Source organism: Suricata suricatta, chromosome 1 (genome assembly GCF_006229205.1).
Source record: "Suricata suricatta isolate VVHF042 chromosome 1, meerkat_22Aug2017_6uvM2_HiC, whole genome shotgun sequence".
In the NCBI taxonomy this organism is placed as follows: domain Eukaryota; kingdom Metazoa; phylum Chordata; class Mammalia; order Carnivora; family Herpestidae; genus Suricata; species Suricata suricatta.
This window is the reverse complement of record NC_043700.1, coordinates 7,915,350-7,933,350: the sequence shown is the minus strand read 5'-3', so window position 1 is coordinate 7,933,350 and position 18,001 is coordinate 7,915,350. Positions and strand designations below refer to the sequence as shown.

The following is an 18,001-nucleotide window of genomic DNA, read 5'->3' as shown; positions in this document are numbered from 1 at the left end:
CGAATATGCCACACATACAGGCTTAAGGCATGAATTCTGCCCTACATTGTTTACTGAGGTTGCTTTCTGGAAGATCACCATTTCTTAGTTGTCAACTGCGACAGCCATCTCTCAAGCCCCACCCGCTCTAAGTGCCTGGAGGTCCCTCTCTCAATCGTGTCTCAGGGCTCTTCCAAAGGACTCCCTTCTTCTTTCCGTCAGCAAAGTGAAGGTGACTCCCGGCTTTCTCTGGGACTTTCCCTGCTCCCTTCCTGCATACTCTCAGTGACCGCAAATGCTAGTGGATTCAAGTCTAATCTCAGGATGTCAGGAAATGGGGAAGGGCTCTGTTCTCGAAGCCAAAGCCCTAAGATGGAGGTGGAGGAGGCTGGTGTCTCCACAGAATCCATGCACTTCTTGGTGGAGACTTACAAGTATGGGAAGCAACTGATTTTGCTTTGTCCAAACTAAACAGACTATTTTCTTAAAGATAGCGATGAACATGGTAATAAAAAAATTTTTTACAAAGGAAGTTATGCAAAATAAAGCACAATTTAAAGAGGGTTTGAATAAAAAGAACATCCGAGCTGCTGCCCAACTGCTATTTCAATGGAACCAACTGCTACTCCAGTCTCCCTGGGCCCCCATTCATGGAGCACCGGCACTTCCTGGTGCTACGGGTCTAACCAGGCCCCTCACTCAGGGAGCACCGGTTCCTGGGAGCCCTGGGAGCCCTGGGAGCCCTACACAAGTGTTCCTCTGCTGAAACTGGAAGGAATTTACTATCCTGAGGCTTGAGATAAATAAGGGGCTGAAGCAGGAAGCAGCTCAGATCGGCCTCTGTTCCTTCCACCCGTCAGTCTGTGGGGTGCCCAGGCGAGGGCGCCTTCATGGCTTCCTGTTCCCAAGACTTGAGCTCTTACAGCTTTTTTATTAATCCCATGACTTACACCAATGCTCATTTTGGCTATATGACCCAGAAATTCCCATTCTAGTGTCAGATAATTTGAGCTGCGTTTCCTTCATTGTACTCAAAAGAATCCCTTTTTTTAAATTGTTTTTTGTTGCACCTGAGTGGCTCAGTCAGTTGGGCATCTGACTTCAGCTCAGGTCATGATCTTGCGGTTCATGAGTTCAACCCTGCACCAGGCTCTGTGCTGATGGCTCATAGTCTGGAGCCTGCTTCTGATTTTGTGTCTCCTTCTCACTCTGCTCCTCCCCTGCTCAGGCTAGCCTCTATCTCTAAAAAATGAATAAACGTTAAAAAAAATTAAATCATGTTTTTAAACCTGACAACTGTGTGATCAAACTCTCTTCCCAAAACAAGGCTATCCTACCAAGGCTAGCCCTTTAGAGATTTTCCTCATTCACATCTCCTAAGCGCCCTGTGAGTGCTCTGTTCCCTCGAAATCTCTGCCAGCTCAGACCTGCCTTAAAAATTGGCTTGTAGGGGCGCCTGTGGCTCAGTTGGTTAAGCGTCCTGTATCAGCTCAGGTCATAATCTCTCCGTAGCTGAGTTGGAGCCACGGGGCTGTGTGCGGACAGCTCAGAGCCTGGAGCCTGCTTTGGATTCTGTGTCTCCCTCTCTCTCTGCTCCTCCCCCAGCTCATGCTCTCGCTCTCAAAATAAACATTAAAAAAAGAACTGTTTTGTAAACATCAGTAACTTCTCATTAACTAGCATCCAATTCTCAGTACTTTCCAAATGAGATGGGTTTTCAGTCCTGAGCGTGTCTTCAGGCGGGAACCAAACAGCTTTCCCTGGAGCTCTGCAGATGCCCCCCCACCCTCAGATGACCTCCTTCCACACTGGTCCCAGAGGTCACCGTCTTCAGAACACGTGCTTGTTCTCCCAGGCGGACAGACGACTCCACGGCTACAGGACAAATGTGCCCTGTGCCCTGCTTCCATTCCAAACCCAGGGCGGTTTTAACGATCTATTTACCCATTTACTCTCCACCTTAGATTTTGAGGTGCTAAATTTTATTGATTTATGTTTATTAATTTTGAGAGAGAGAGAGAGAGAGAGAGAGAGAGCATGCACACACGCGTGTGAGCAGGGGAGAAGCGGAAAGAGGCGCTGAAGGTGCAGAGCCTGCTGCAGGGCTTGATCCCATGAACCAGGAAATCATGACCTGAGCCAAAACCAAGAGTCGGATGCTTGCCCCACTGAGCCATCCAGAGACCCCTAAATTTTGTCTTTGTATTCGCAGTACCTGAATTATAACAGACACTAATTAAGAGAGTAATGAAAGCACATCTTAAAAAATTTATAATTAAAGACTAGCACAGAAAAGAAAACAGCAGCAGTTTCCTCATAAGGAGAAAATACTCACCAGTACACATCATGCTAGCCATATACAAAGATGGTATACTACGGTACAAGTATTCAGTGTGGCATCATCAATAAAAACTGTAAAATTCAGGGAGGACTTAATGAAGGACTTAAACAAACACTGTGTGGGTGAAAGAACCCAAGGGGTTCGATCAATGCCATTGGGCTTTTGTATTTCTTCAACTAAACTTGAAAGGACTAACTTAGGATGAGAAGATGGAGTCAGCATTAAAAATGTTTAGAAACTCATCCAGAAAAGGAACAGAATACACTTCATTATAGAAATCTCTAATAGGACAGATATTACTGGTTTTCAAATGCCTTATGATGCATGCATTTGTCGATAGTTGCTTTTCCAAAAGACGTCTTAGGCTGAATGCCAATATATAAATCAGAAGCAGCTTAGGAGAGAGGAGGGGTTGTGAGGCTCGGAATCTTTCCGGCCCAGCAAGGCCTCCTCCGGCTCACACATGTCCCTAGGTCCCCTGCAGGGAACCCTTGGGCCTTTAGAACCTCATTTCAGACAACCTTGGGAATCAATATTTATGTGAGAGACAACATATTTCCTTGATCCGTTGGAAGAATACTTTCTTTTTAAAACCCCAAAAACTACCAATTCATAGAAAACGAATATAGAACATTAATCACTTATTCAGGAGACGAACATTTATCCAATGTTCTCTAACTGCCAGATACTGTGTTATGCGCATTTGGTCAGATACAAACTAAGAAAGCCATAAATCTGCACAGTAAATACACCATCTAAATCCAGCTCAGACCTTGGTGGCAGTGCCGCGGGGTGGAGAGGTGGGGAGGAAGAAGCTGTGAGCAGCTGAGGAGCGGAGAACAGGAGAGGGGGAGAGGAAAAGGAAACCACGGGGCCGGGAGGGCGGGGAGACCGCAGACGCACCGGGGAAGGCGCAGAGGGGGCTCCCCCCACACCACCCCCAGCCCATCGCCTCCAGCCCGCGGACCTGAGCCCACCACTGGGCAAGACGGCGCCTCCCTTCCCTCCCCGGGGTCCACACGGCGTCCTTCCCTGCTGGGCCACCTGTTCCGAGCATCTGTGCCTTCCCGGCGCCCTCTTCTGCTCCTACACTGGATGTCCCCTGGAGCTCAGCCCCTGCTTCCTTCCTCTCTGCTTTCCCTGCGAACCGATCCCTCTTGAGAACTTCACTTGGTAAGGGCACCTGGGCGGCTCAGTCGGTGGAGCGCTGGACTTCCGGTCCGGGTTCAGGTCATGATTCCAGGGTCATGGGATCCAGCCCCGTGTCAGCCTCCCCACTGGGGGTGGAACCTGCTTACGATTCTTTCTCTCCCTCCGCACATCTCCCCCACTCATGCTCACTCTCCCTCTCAGAAATGAATAAATAAATAAAATGAAGGCTTGCACTTAGTAACTGTCAGGCTATTACCTGCCATCTGTGATATGGTCCACAACACATCTCTCCAGACAGTCCATGGCTGCTTTACACGGACAGAATTCACCTTTCCTCCTCTGTCCCCACTCTCCAAGACCCTCTGAGTGAAAATGTCTATGATTTGCTGTGAGACTTTCTACATTATCCCACATGTCAAACCTGTCACAATTCTTGCTGACTTTTTAAGATTTTTAACCCAATTACCGTCCCTCTTCTCCATTCCCAGTGTCTTGACCTCACCCGCTGCACTGCACCAGCTTCTTTACCTGTGCAGTTACTCTCACCCCTGTCCACCCAGGGAAGAGTCCTTCATCTACTGAGTTAGGCAGCACATCAACCATTCCCCGAACCACTAATAATTCCTAGACTTTGATCCCACTCTAACTGTAAAACCAGCTTTTCCGCTCCAACCACTCAGAGCCTTCCTGTGACTCGGCCACTCCAGCACACCATGCTTATCGAGTAATGGTTAGGGTCTCCATGCTCCCTCTTTCCAGTACTGTTTGCTTTCTCAGTTAACCAAAATGCGAACTATCTTTTAAAAGTAAACTTCAGGGGCGCCTGGGTGGCTCAGTCGGTTGAGCATCTGACTTCTGCTCAAGTCACGATCTCACCATTCATGAGTTCAAGCCCTGCGTCGGGCTCTGTGCAGACAGCTCAGACCCTCAGCCTGCTCCAGATTCTGTGTCTCCCTCTCCCTCTCCCTCCTTTCCCACTCACGCTGTCTCTTTCACAAATAAAACAAACATTAAAAAAAAAAAAGTAGACGTCATACTTTTTCTATGATACCTTTCCAGTTTTGTGTGTACATATAAACCTTTAATATCCCTGAATTCTTATAGCACTTAATGTGCTTTGTACTTGTTATTCTGGCTTATGGTCACATACATTCCTTTATATTATTATTTTTTAATGTTTATTAATTTATTTTCAGAGACAGAGAAAGTGTGAGCAGAAGAGCAGAGAGAGAGGGAGAGAAAGAGAATCCCAAGCAGGCTCCACGCTCAGGGGGGCTCAATGCTCTGCACTAGGAGATCATGACCTGAGCTGAGATGGAGTCACTTAACAACTGAATGAGCCACCCAGGCACCCAGCACTCCTTTGTATTATTAATATTGGTCCCAGCCTTTCCCAAAGGGACCTAACGCCTTTTACCAGGCTAACTGTGCCCTGGGGAAAAGGAAGGAATCAGACCTTTGGGGACCACTGGACACTGGCTCCAAACAGATAACTCAAGGAGACTCAAAACAGCGCGATGCCCCAGCGACACAGGAGCCGCTTACGGAGGTCAGGTGACCGATGGAGCGGTGGCTCAGCTCCATCTCAGTGGGTCCTTGAACCTCTCCTGTGGTTATTTCCCCAGTTCTGGAAGGCGGAACTGCAACAGACATATTCAGCAGCCCGAAGAGTCACCTCACCACATACTTGTTTAGCAAGCAGTTGATTACTTAACCAGTAAGACGTGAATTTTATAAAGAGATCTTGCTTAGATAATATCATTTCTAAGTAAAGCAAAACCTTTTGAAGAGAGCTGCATTTTTTAACGCATTTTTAATAAAGCCGAGTGCAGCATATTAACATCTAAACTAGAGATTTTCTACTGAATCCAGAAGAGGTGCAGTTATCATCTTCAGCTTATCCTGGTTTTTTGCTTCTGTTGCTTTTTTAATTTGAAGAGAGCGAGCGGGCAGGAGCAGGGGAGAGGGGCAGAAGGAGAGAAGGACAAAGGGAGAGAGAGGGAGGGCCGGAGAGAGAGGGGGAGAGAGAAGAAGAACGAGGGGGAAAGAGAGAGACAGACCCCGAGACTCTTAAACAGGCTCCATGCTCAGTGCAGAGCCCCCCGCAGGCTGGACCCCATGACCCTGGGATCACGACCTGAGAAATCAAGAGTCAGATGCTCAACCAACTGAGTCACTCAGGCACCCCATCTGGTGTTTAGATAACGTTATTCACGATTTCCTTCCCAGGGTTCAAATATCTCTGAATTATGTTCTTATTAATAGCTTTCGAATGAGGGCAAAGGGGAAGTATGTTTAAATTAGGTAACTCACCACATGTCAACAAGTTGAGGATTTTCCTTCTGACAGCGAGGACAGAAGTATGTCATTCTGTTATTCTCTCCTAAGCGGCACACAGTTATTTTGCAACAGCACTGACAACAGTTAGGACGCTTGTAAACCTTATAGTGTTTAGAGATAGCAGATCCGGTTTTCCGGCACTAAAAGCAAACAAACAAAAAAACCAAACATTATAATATTATCTTAGACAGTGTTGTAAAGAGCCAAACATACGTCCCTGAAAGTGATTTCTGAAAGTGATTTAGTTAAAATTTACCTGTTTGTACATATGTCCATATAATCTTTTCTTTCCATCTGAAAGGTATTCACAAGATTCAGCAATATTTGTCAAACAACATTTGTGTACAACAATTAAGTTATTATTTTACAACTTATTAGTATTCAAAATTATTCTTTGCATAGCATTATCTTTTCATCTAAATGGGATATAAAAGTTCTATAATTTGAAATGTCTTTCATGCTTTTAAGGTTTTTTAAAAAGCTAAACATAATGATGTGGTTATAAGAAAAAGACTAGATTAGCTTGAAATCTGAGTTATTTTTAGAACACGAAAGCCGCTTGCTTTCTTTCAACAGACAGAAACCAAAAATTATGTCTAGGGCCAAAAACTTGAGGTCATCTTCTTTGTTGATCTGACAAAGAACACTTTTTCATTTTTAATCTTACAAATTCACCAAAAAAGAAAATAAAAATTCAAATGCCTTCCTTAGCAAAGAACACATTCCATTTGGCATACATTCTAATTCAAAAGGCATTTCAATATTCCCTGACACAGATTTATTCTACTCACATATATTTAAAGGTCCTAAAAAGAGGAGATTTTGGGTTTACATCAGCTCTTCCAAAATCTCAAGACCCAGAGATATGACTCACTGTATAGAAGTCAAAAATTACATAACTTCTATTGATTTGTACAAAGTATTAAAATACCCAGCTTAATATGGGCAGAAAACAGGTAGTTCTCTATAATCGCCTTCCCCTGCAAGAATAAGTAAGCATACAGAATATTAAAATAGAGATGGGGTGGGGCGCCTGGGTGGCTCAGTCAGTTACGTGTCCGACTTTGGTTCAAGTCACGATCTCGTGGTTTGTGAGTCTGAGCCGCACATCGGGCTCTGTGCTGACAGCTCAGTGCCTGGAGCCTGCTTCAGATTCTGTGTCTCCCTCTCTTTCTGTCCCTCCCCTGCTTAAACTCTCTCAAAAATAAACATACATTTAAAAAAATTTTTTAAATAGTTATGGGGCGCCTAGGTGGCTCAGTAGGTTAAGGGTCCAACTCTGGATTTTGGCTCAGGTTATGATCTCATGGTTCATGGGATCGAGCCTGACATCAGGATCTGCACTGTCAGTGCAGAGCCTGCCTGGGACTCCCTCTCTCTCTGCCCCTTCCCCACCCACCTCACGCACACACTCTCTCTCTCTCAAAAAATAAAGAGTCACGATACTCAAGGCAGACATGTAAAGTAGGAGGTGAACTAAGACTCCAGGCCAATTAATGAAGACTCCTATCACACCTGCCTTTCTGAACAGAGTAAAAATAAACATTTTGAAGTCAGAAAATGGACAGTGGGAAAAAAAACCCTGACACATATGATACCTTGTTTAAAATATAAAATGTGTTTTGAACTCTATACGCCGATGTGGATGCATATACACATCTTCCAAAATATACAGGTTACCAAGTACTTATTTCATTCTCAAAACAGTCTTTGTGGTAGACAGATAAATATTATTATCCCATTTTACAGATGAGGAAACTAAACCTAAATTACCTAAATAATCTAAATCACACAGATAGCAAGCAGCAAAATCTGACTAAATTGAGATCTGTTTATTCCAAAGAACTGAGTTCTCTCTCTAGAGTTGACATTTTACTTTTATATAACCAAACAAAGAATAAGAATCTAAGCAAAATGCTAACATAGCGGTTCCCCAACTTAGTCTACATTTACTATATTATTGTTAGAAGTGTGGACTGACCCAGGACATAAAATTTCCAGACGTTAATTATGCCCACAGGGTCACTCTCCTTCACTGCACCTCTACACACTGGCCACTAGATGGCCACATACAGCCTAAGCATTCTGGGTGCAATCAAAAGGCAAACAGTTGACGTTTTACAAGTAGAAGAAATTTTGCTCTCACCCTATAAAACAGAATACTGAAGTCACGTATCATGTTCACAAGGTGACGGGTCTGTCCCTCTGTTAGCTGACAAGCCTACAAATGGAAACACAAGTGAGGACAGTCTCACGGTTTGTGGTTTACTGCACAGCCACCAGGCCCGGCGCCAGGGCTGGGAGGGCCATCAACAGATTCAGAACACCTGCGCCTCCCGGAACTCTCTTTCTCACGCATCTACGTGGTGTCATTAACAATGGTGTTATTTTAAGTGATCGCATTACAGATGAAAAAAATACCATCCTTACAAATTTTATATCTGAATTCAAGTATTTATTGAATATCTTTTGTTTTGACCTCAACATTGTTGATCAGCCACCTTGAAAAGTCCTGCTGGATTTGCAAAAAGAAAAAAGAAAGAAAGAAAACAAAAGAAAAAAGAAGGAAGGGGAAGGGACGGAAAAATCAGCACAGGAAGAGATGACCATCGAGGTCACCATCGGGCCTAAAAAGATATGAATTTATATACATGCATTAATATCAGAGTCCTGAGTAAGCCCTGAAGAACTCGGAAATAGACCCTAGTGAAGACTGTGTTGTGACACAACCTGGCATAAACCTCAGTGTTATCCTGGTAGAATTGTTGTTTGGCATGTGGCTTCAATAGCGATGCCAGGAAAAATTCTGAGGACGTCTCCTGGTTCATACATCTATATGCGATAGAAACTAATTTATCAGGGGCGCCTGGGTGGCTCAGTCGGTTAAGCGGCCGGCTTCGGCTCAGGTCATGATCTCACGGTTCATGGGTTCGAGCCCCGCGTCGGGCTCTGTGCTGACAGCTAGCTCAGAGCCTGGAGCTTGCTTCAGATTCTGTGTCTCCCTCTCTCTCTGACCCTCCCCTGCTCGCGCCGTCTCTCTCTGTCCCTCAAAAAAAATAAATAAAAGACATTAAAAAAAATTAAAAAAAAAAAAGAAACTAATTTATCAGTAACCATAAAACCTAAAATCATCTAATCAACATGACCATTATGAAAGTATTATGTATATTTTTCATTTATTTAAAGTTTAAAACATATACGGTTCTAAAATGGACTTATTTCTTCCCGTATCTTACATACTAGATTCACTCAAACCTTGCAATGGTAAACTGTACTTTTTCGATAATTGTGCATGTGCTTTTAGGGGTCGAATAGCTAAACTTGAGAACTGTTGTTAATTTTTAAACTCCCCCACATTATGGACAGATGATGGCACAAATAAAAAGTAAAATCTTCGTTTATTAGAGATAATAACAATACTCCGGGTTCTTTTTTCAAAAACGTTTTCCATAGATGTCTGGGTGACTTTAAAAAGCTCATTCTTATTAAAATTCTGTTTTATTAATTACTCCCATGTTACAGAAATTTAAATAACCTGTTCCAAGAGTCAAAAGCAGAATCTAATCTAGAAAAATCATTAACTGGTTTCTTTTAAAACATTTCTTACTGATGTGGATTTAACAAAAACTATCCAGGAAATAATTACACAAAATAATTACACAAAAAGGTATCTTTGGATTCATGCAGAAGAGGATTAAGTTTAAAGAGACTAGTCGATGTAGATAAAACCCTCAGTAGATTTGTTCCCTAGAAACTAAAATATCCGCTGCTTTCTACCTGGGTTTGAGTTCTAAGCGCTCAGACCTGCGTTACCCTGTAAATCACCATTCTCTTTCTACAGGTTTCACCTACCATTCTTCACCATTTGTTTTCTCATTTAAATAAGCTTGTGTGTCTTCGGTTGAAGAACAATGAAAAAACAAAGCCTGGTCCCTGTCCTGAAAATCCGCCTCCCCCGCCGGAGACATCTGTCTGTTCTGTCGACTCCAGTCTAAGCTATGTAACGAGTGCTCTACATTTTGTTTCCATTCCCGCACTAACTTCTTACTCCTCCATCTCTCCGGAGCTCAGCCCACCAACAAAGCATTTGCTGACGTCAGAACAGGAACACGTGGGTGTGTTCAGGGTGTGAATTTAACATGCGGGTTCAAAAAGCAAGCTGTGAGCCTTCTTCCTTCATACCCCCAACTCGGATGCCGTCCCCGTGCTGGACGCTGCCTTCTCAGGGCCTGGAGACATCAGTGAACAAGAGAGACACCTTCCTCCCAAGAGACTGACTGCATGGCGGCAGGAGGAGACAGATTTTAAACAGTAAGTACGACCAGTAAAAATTAGGTTGATCAAAAAGCGATCAATGGCATGGGGAAAATAGAAAGCAAGGCAAGTAGGGAAGATGGGGGACATGAGGCGGGAAGGGAGGGACGCGCAGAGCCATTTTAAATCGAGTGGTCAGGGGACACCTGGGTGCTCAGTCAGCCAGGCGTCCGTCCCACTTTTCATCTCGGCTCAGGTCATGCGTGATCTCCCGGCTGTGGGTTCAAGACCTGACTCTTCGCTGACCGTTCGGGGCCTGCTTGGGATTCTCTGTCTCTGTCTCTCTCTCTGTCCCTTCCTCGCCCACTCTCTCTCAAAATAAATAAATAAACTTAAAAAAATATAGGTCAGTGCCGGCCTCATTAAGAAGTTCACAAGAAAGGCCCCCAAAGTCTCTGTCTGGGGAGAATGTTTCACTGCAACACAGACTTAAGTGTTCCACACTGGTCCCTGAACAGTATTTAAAACTACAAGAATCACCACACACACACACACACACACACACACACACACACACACAAATACATATGACCTACTTTGACAGCTGGGTTGAGACCACTGTCAAAGAGAGCTTCATTTTTGATGATGTTCCCTACCCCAGGCAATACTTTCTGGTCCATTAACACGTCACACAACATCCGTCCTTTTTGCTTTTTAACTTCACTTTCTGCTCTTGAGAAACTAAATTTAGGAGAACAAACATCTAATTCTTCCATCATTCTTACTCTCCGCTGGCTTTCTGTTGAGTTTCTGTAGAAAGGAAATACAAAACTCGTTCATCGTTAAGTCTTCACAGTGTCACTTAAATTGATCTTTGATGTACACACTTTCCATTAATCAGGGTAGAAGGTTATATAGCCAAACAATGAAGACCCTAACAAATGAGATTATCTGAAGGCTCTTTCAAAATGAGGTTTTATCTGTTACAAACCATTCTGAAAACATCTACCTGTCTCCACATGTCAACCCCAACCCCATCTCTAACTCTGCACTTTTCCAGCTGAAGTACTTTTATTTTCTTCTCTTTTTTACCTCAATTCTACCGATGAGTCAAAGAAACAAATGACATCTTCAGTGAGCTGTATTTCCAGAACAGGAGAAACTCCATTTTTATGCTTATATTCCAGTGGATTAATCACGATGGAGCCTTTCATTCCAAAATGAATCCTGAAACAACATCAGACCCATATTAGAGTGGCAGAAAGTATATTATGTATCTAATTTTTGTTCCTTCATTTCACTTTTTATAACAGAAACAAACAAATGTTAGGACAGGCACTTTTACAGGGCAAACAATGTCGCTAATGTTACATATTTTTCTGTTCTGGCATTGTATCCTTACAAAACTAGATATGACAATCAGTTTTTCAAACCACAAAAAAAATAAATTCCTAGAGAAATAACAAGGCCCCACAATAAGCTCAAGAAAACATACCCTGTTCTTCTTTTCTTGTCAGATGAAGTACCTTTATTCACGGAACAGTCTAGCGTCTCTGCTTTCTCTCAGATTCAAAAGCTCTGAATGAGATGAGGCTAGATTTAAATTGCCTATAGTTGTTCCTGCTTTGTATTGTTTTTCTATAAATTCTACAAAGCCGCTAACATTCAAATTCTGTATTTCTAGCCACAATGGATGGGAAGTGTTTACGTACTCCAAAATGAGAGCTACAGTTTAAGAAACTCTTTTCTTCCCCCTTGCTCTGGGATGCACAATGAAGCGATTTTTTTGCAAAATCTTACGTATCAAAAGAGAAGAGAAAACAAGTCAAAATGCTATGGTCTTCAGTTCTTTTAGTTTTCTCTTAACCTTTATATGTATTGGGAGAGAAGGGATTTATAAATATTTACGGTGAGCTTGAAAGCCATAATGCGGTGATGAAAAATGTAGAACCTTTCAGTTTTTATAAGATTGATTAACATGTCCGGTAAAAACACGCACATACAAAGAAAAAGAACGAAAGAGAAAAAGTGGTTTTGTGGAGGTCTCTGATGATGAAGATCAAACACCATTCTGCAGATGAAATACGGTGTTCCGCCTCGCCAATCCGTCTCCTTACAGCTTTGTTGAGTTAATAAATATGGCTGTTTGGGCAGCAAATGTTACCGCACTGTGCTTCTAATTCCAAAGCACCGTGTTACAGTATTGTACAAGGTTAACCAGTCTAACTTTAAAAATGTCGGTTTTAAACTCTGTATGCCCTACTATCAATCATAAATGCATTTCACATGCCCCATAGTTCCTGACAGGAAAAATGTGTGCCTGTAAGTACTCCATAATTTAGCTTCTGGAGGTTCAACCCCAGCGAAAGGTGTATGCTGTCATGCCCAGAAGCCATCATATCTAAAATCTTTTTAGTTGCATGGCTCATAAAGTGGATTCTAAATCACTTTCTGTAATGAAACTGCATCCACATAAAGTATCTCAAAGGTTAAGACCCAAACGAAATGCAGCAGGAGCCCCAATAAGAACCCTGAATCAAATTAAGTATGCTTTTTTCCTTGGTGTTCGAAATCCATTCAATGTAGAAGAAAATGTGGACACAAAACTAAATTTAGTTTATTTTTATTTACTTTAATTGAATACCAAAATGTTGTCATTACTGAGTCCCAAGAAACCACCACATTTTGTGTTTATTGTCAAGTGCCCTTTACACTAAACTAAGAGAAATACACCAGCATCTAAAATTCCTGAGGCACAGTAAACATCTGTACTGGTTGAACAATTGCCATACTGAGCTTCTACAGACCAGGCAAAGGCTCATTATCATATTTACATTCAAGAGTTAGATATGCTTTTCAAGACTCCTCATTATAATCAACTAGTTAGGAAAACTGTATTAGATCTTTATTTCTAACTCCTGCTCCTCCCAAGCTCCTTCCATCCCCAATCCAACTGGTTATCCAAAATCATATACTCTGCCCCGTATGACTGGCTACCAAGAGGAGGCGTTAGACCCAACTTTGAGTCTGGCTCTGGTCCCTTCCTGAAGATCTCCCGCCTTGACATAGTGGTTTCAGGAATGGACACTGGAGTCAAGCTGGATCCATGAGTATCCAGTTCCTGGAGTCTCAGCATTCTCCTGACGAATTTATGGATTAGTGATGCAGAGAGATCAGTTTCTTGTTGGTCCTAGGAGATCTAGGATGAGAACGGTCTCCGGGAATGTGAGCCAACAAGAGCAGCAGAGAAGCCGAGAGGCCTGTCTGCAGCAACGAAGACGGGAGATGACAGGGAGGGGCAGAATCGGAAATGCACAGACCTCAGAGCACCCAGTCTTTGTTTCCAGGGCTTCCGGAAACCCGGCCATACTATCTTCAGGTTAGATGCTCCACGTTCTTATAACAGTCACTGAACTCAGCTGAGCTGGGCTCTGTCCCTTGCAACCAAAGTTCTAATGTGAAAGAATTATGTCCAAACTAAAAACTGAAGTGACAGTAGGAAAATTCCTCTACTTAGAATTAACGTCCTAACACAAATCAATAAATAAGACCTGATCCTGTTTTAAACAGCAGCCACATTCTCTCCATCAGCAAGATCAGAACATCTTTACACAAACAATAGTGTCAGAGGTTCATCTTAGTGACAAAGTGACAACTATACTTTGCTAATAAGACAACTGCTTATGAAGATTATCAAGCTCTCAGAAGTGACCTAAGGATATGAATGAGTGTAAAAATAGTTGAATATAATTATTGTAAAGCTTCTGCTATGAATTTAAAGAAAGAAGTTATAAAACAATATGGACTAAACGATGTTAAAGAAGAAGCAGGGAGATCTGCACCTGCTTAGGCTATAGAAGCTAGATGCACGTACAGCCCTCTCCTAACATGGAGAGAAACCCGTCTCATCTACAAAATCCTAAGCTCTCTTGAGCCCATCAGAGACCCGGGGTTGCAAGCAGCCAGGTGAGCTAAGCTCTAAAGAGTCACGAGTCCCTCCATGTGGAAACACACACACACAAATCACTACCGTAAAACCAGGCAAGAAGGAAAGGGCTGAATTTAACGAACTTCTAACCCCTGAGTGTGACAAGTGTCAGTTTCGAGTTCCTAGAGGCCCGGCCACAGGAGAGCACAGCTCCTGCATGAGCTCTCGCCCATGGGCGTGCCCCCACTGTGCATCAGAAAGAGGAGTCCCGGGGACCGAAAGAGTCACCCCTAGTGGCATGGCTCCTATCTGTGCCGAGGGACAGGGACAGACAGAAAGCCTGGGGTCCCTGCGGGGCTAACAGGAAACCTCTGGTGCACCAGGACGTCCTACACCCAGAAGCCACTTGAGGCAGGCTCAGGCAAAAGGCACCACTGCTGAGGACCAGCAGATAAAAGCAATCTATCTTCAGGGGAGAGGCAGGGACTCAGCTTTGTCAAAGACTCCCGTAGGGACAGGAGATAGTGCTGACAAGGAAATGCCCCTTTGACAGCAGACCACCCACATGGGGTAGTAATGCCTGGGGGAAGGGAGGGTCAGGAGCTCTGGGAAGAGTATGACCCTGAGGTCCACATGCACAGGGCCTAGAACAACACTTTCCCCATCATGCACCTCTCACTGTGACAGGCAACAGCAGTGCTTGGGGCCCGGGTGGGCAGGGGAGGCATCTGAAGAAATCCCCTGGACACAGATATGCAGGGTCTGCTAAAAGGTGAGAGCAGGGCAGAAATACCGAGAACCAGCCACAGCCACATCAGGCCATGCTCGAGGCATAATGCAGTAGCAGCAGCTCAAGTTTCCAGGTCACTGTCACCAAAGCCAATGACAATACAGCAGAACCCAACCAAGCTCAACTCCTCAATCTCCCACATGACCTGATAGAAGAGACATGACTATTCTTGAGCTTAATTATTGACCCTTCTCTACTGCTGCTCTAACCAGGGTTATCTGGGATTCAAAAAATATATGGCACATAAAAATATAAGATAAAGAAAGAAAAACAAAAAGCAAAAGCCAAAAACAAAGGGACTCAATGTCAAGAGATAAAGCAGGCAAGAGAACGAGACCCAAAGATATGCCAGGTTTTGGAACTATGGAGCAGATCAATTACAATCATTTTAACAATTAAAACCACAGTTATCAGCTGAGAACACCCGGCTAATCTGCTATGAGAAGGACCCTGACCTTCCACCACGCGGATAGTGCTGCACGTGGGCTGTATGTTAACATGGTTCTAGGCTGCTACAACCTCACACAGGAGTGTGGATGAGTACCACACCATGAGAGCCACGGCCGGCCACGCACGGGCCATTCTCTGCTCTGGACCAGCTGCAGCCTGGAAAGCCTGTGCTTTCTGCTCAAGAGCAATTTCCATATGCTCTCAAGAGGGATGTAAAAGAGCACCATTTCAAAAACTAAGATGCTTAGGTTTCTACCCATAGATTACTTTTAATGTTGAGTTTTCTTATTTTCTCTTCCTATTTTTCTTCCTTCCTTCTTCCTTTCCTTCATTTAAATCGAGGTACAAGTGACACAGAAGAGTATAGAAGTTTCACTTGTACAACAGCATGAGGCAATATTTGTAAGCATTGCAAGGTGATTGCCACCACGAGTCTAGTTAACAGGTGTCCCCAAACACAGCTCAGAAAATGTTTTTCCTGGGATGAGAACTCTTACGATATACTCTTAGCAGCTTTCAAAAATGTAACACAGTGTGATTAGACACTGCGGTCCCCGTGCTGTACGTCATAACCCAGGACGTATTTACAGAAAATAAACTGTCAACTGAAGGTCCTACATTTTGATAACAGTCGGCTTTCTTCACTCGCAGGTAACAGAAACTACCTCCACCAGGCTTCGGCACTAAGGAGTATGAGTAGCTCATGGAGTGAGAGGGAAGTTTGAAGAATCAGGCACAGCAAAGGCAGGAAAGCGGTTGGATCCCAGGAACAGACGGAAGAAGAGCTGAAGACTCTGTGCAGGCTGGTTTTCTCCACCGACAGGTCCGAAGGCCTCACCGCCCAGGTTCTCTGCATGACAGAGCTTAACGCTGAGGCTTCAGATGAGAAAGTGTCACAGAAGAACCCACACCGACCCAACCAGCGTACGGGAGAGAAGGTTCGGGAACACTGTGTCAGAGTCAGCACCATCTCCACAGTTCCTGTGGCCAGATGACCAGCTTCCAGAAGAAATGCCAAGTGAGCATGGGAGGCAGACAGGAGGAGTGACTGCTCTTAAAGGGTATGAATTCATTTAGACTCTTCCCCACGCTTCCATGTTCCTAACATGTCATGTGACAGATCACAAGACCCATGTCTAAAGTATAAAACCCTTCCGTGGGCAGCACGGGATAGATTCCTTAAAGGCTGTTTAGCCAGTGACCAAGAACTATCACGTTATCTCAGGCAAATCTGTGGAGAGGATCCTATCACTTTAACTCTGACAAATTTCAAAATCGATAGTGTATAAAGGTTCTCTAAAATGGCAAAGCCTCTGAAATATTTCAGATACAGTTTCGGAATATGGGAAGTGCAAACCACCAGCGTCCTATAAATCAGAAGCTGGAAAAAACCAAATTGTTTTGGAAAGAGAGTCATTAAAAAAATATCCTCTGAATGTTAGTCCAAGATGAAACAGCTGGGCTCCGTGTGACGGAACGCGGCCGCTGGCGAGGGGTGTGTCCGGGGGGACAGACTCACGGACGTGTGTCCACACGGTACGGGCAGCACACTCAGCCACAGTCAATGGAGGCGGTACTTCATAGTGAGACTGTGAATGTGTACATTTATTCGTGCATGTTCTTTACGGCTCAGTTCTCTCTAATGAGGATTTGCTATGTATACAGCCAAAAAATTCCTATGATTTTTGTTTTCTTACAGATGACAAGCCTCTTTAAAGTGTTCAGAAGGAGTACAGGTATTAGTCACACAGGACATCACAACTGGGCTCCGAAAAGAAAGGCACAGCAAGTAATTTTCCGTATTCTGTGGCATTCACAGGACGCTTCAGCACTGTGATACATCTTGTAGTAACCGAAATAGTTACTGTAATTTGTATCCCTCTAAGTGTGCATTTCTGCAAGGCAGATGCTCTCACAGAGGGCCAGGTCCGTATTCTACTTCCATTACGCGCGAGTCCCAGTTAGAATCATGGCCTGCCCTGTAAGATGCAGTAAAGTCCGGGGCACTTTTAACTGTAAAAAGCTGCACATTAAGGGATAAATAGAAGCGATCATTAAGTGGGTTTCCAGCTATATGCTCTCTAAAATGCAGAGCAGCCTGGCAGGCGGCAAAAAGAGGTCAGAAATGAAGACTGTGTTTCTATCTCGTGCTCACAGACTTGCAACCTCACACGGCGATCACGTTTCTTTGACAGACTCATCCATCCTCCTAGGAAACACAGGCTGGGAGTATATGCCTACATTTTTAACTTATATTAAATTGTGAAGGGGATACAGCTGGCTGTAGGTTACTCAGTTCGTATTCAAATAGCTGATCTGCCTTTGACCTTGAATTACTATATCCAATAGTCGCGAGGGCTGTAGGAAATTGAAAGGAAGCCAGACGCTGCACTTTTCCCCATCCATACATGGAGAGGCGCACTCCCCAGGGACGGTACTAGTTCACTTCGTTTAAAGAAGTGATTGCCCTTGCTCAGAGCTTCAGAGAACACTGACAGACAGCTGAGCACTGAGAAACGATTCCCCCTTTATCAGTCTGGTGGGGAAGGCCTGATAAAAACGCCCCTCTCATCCCACAGAAATAAATCTGCCCCTCACACCAGAGAATCAATAACATGTCAATGTCTGCCAGCACCTTACATGGATTCCATTGTGCCCTGCTCAGTTCAGCGCCCGGAGTTTCCAATCACATCAATCTACCAGGACGATCATGCAACCTGCTGTGGGTCGGTACCCCGTGAGCCTGTGAGCAGATGCTGATGCGATC

At 44.0% G+C, this 18,001-nt stretch overlaps 1 protein-coding gene across 1 annotated transcript in view; it reads right to left on the bottom strand.

Moving 5' to 3' along the window:
• NEIL3 (nei like DNA glycosylase 3) overlaps window positions 1–18,001 on the bottom strand; it is a 48,055-nt gene that overhangs the window by 13,482 nt on the left and 16,572 nt on the right. Inside the window, exons 3-6 of the mRNA XM_029944309.1 lie at window positions 11,159–11,293; window positions 10,663–10,876; window positions 7,959–8,033; window positions 5,786–5,952 (exon numbers count right to left, since the gene is read on the bottom strand). Of these exons, the coding sequence (XP_029800169.1) occupies window positions 5,786–5,952; window positions 7,959–8,033; window positions 10,663–10,876; window positions 11,159–11,293 (591 nt within the window). The remainder of the gene's footprint in view (window positions 1–5,785; window positions 5,953–7,958; window positions 8,034–10,662; window positions 10,877–11,158; window positions 11,294–18,001) is intronic.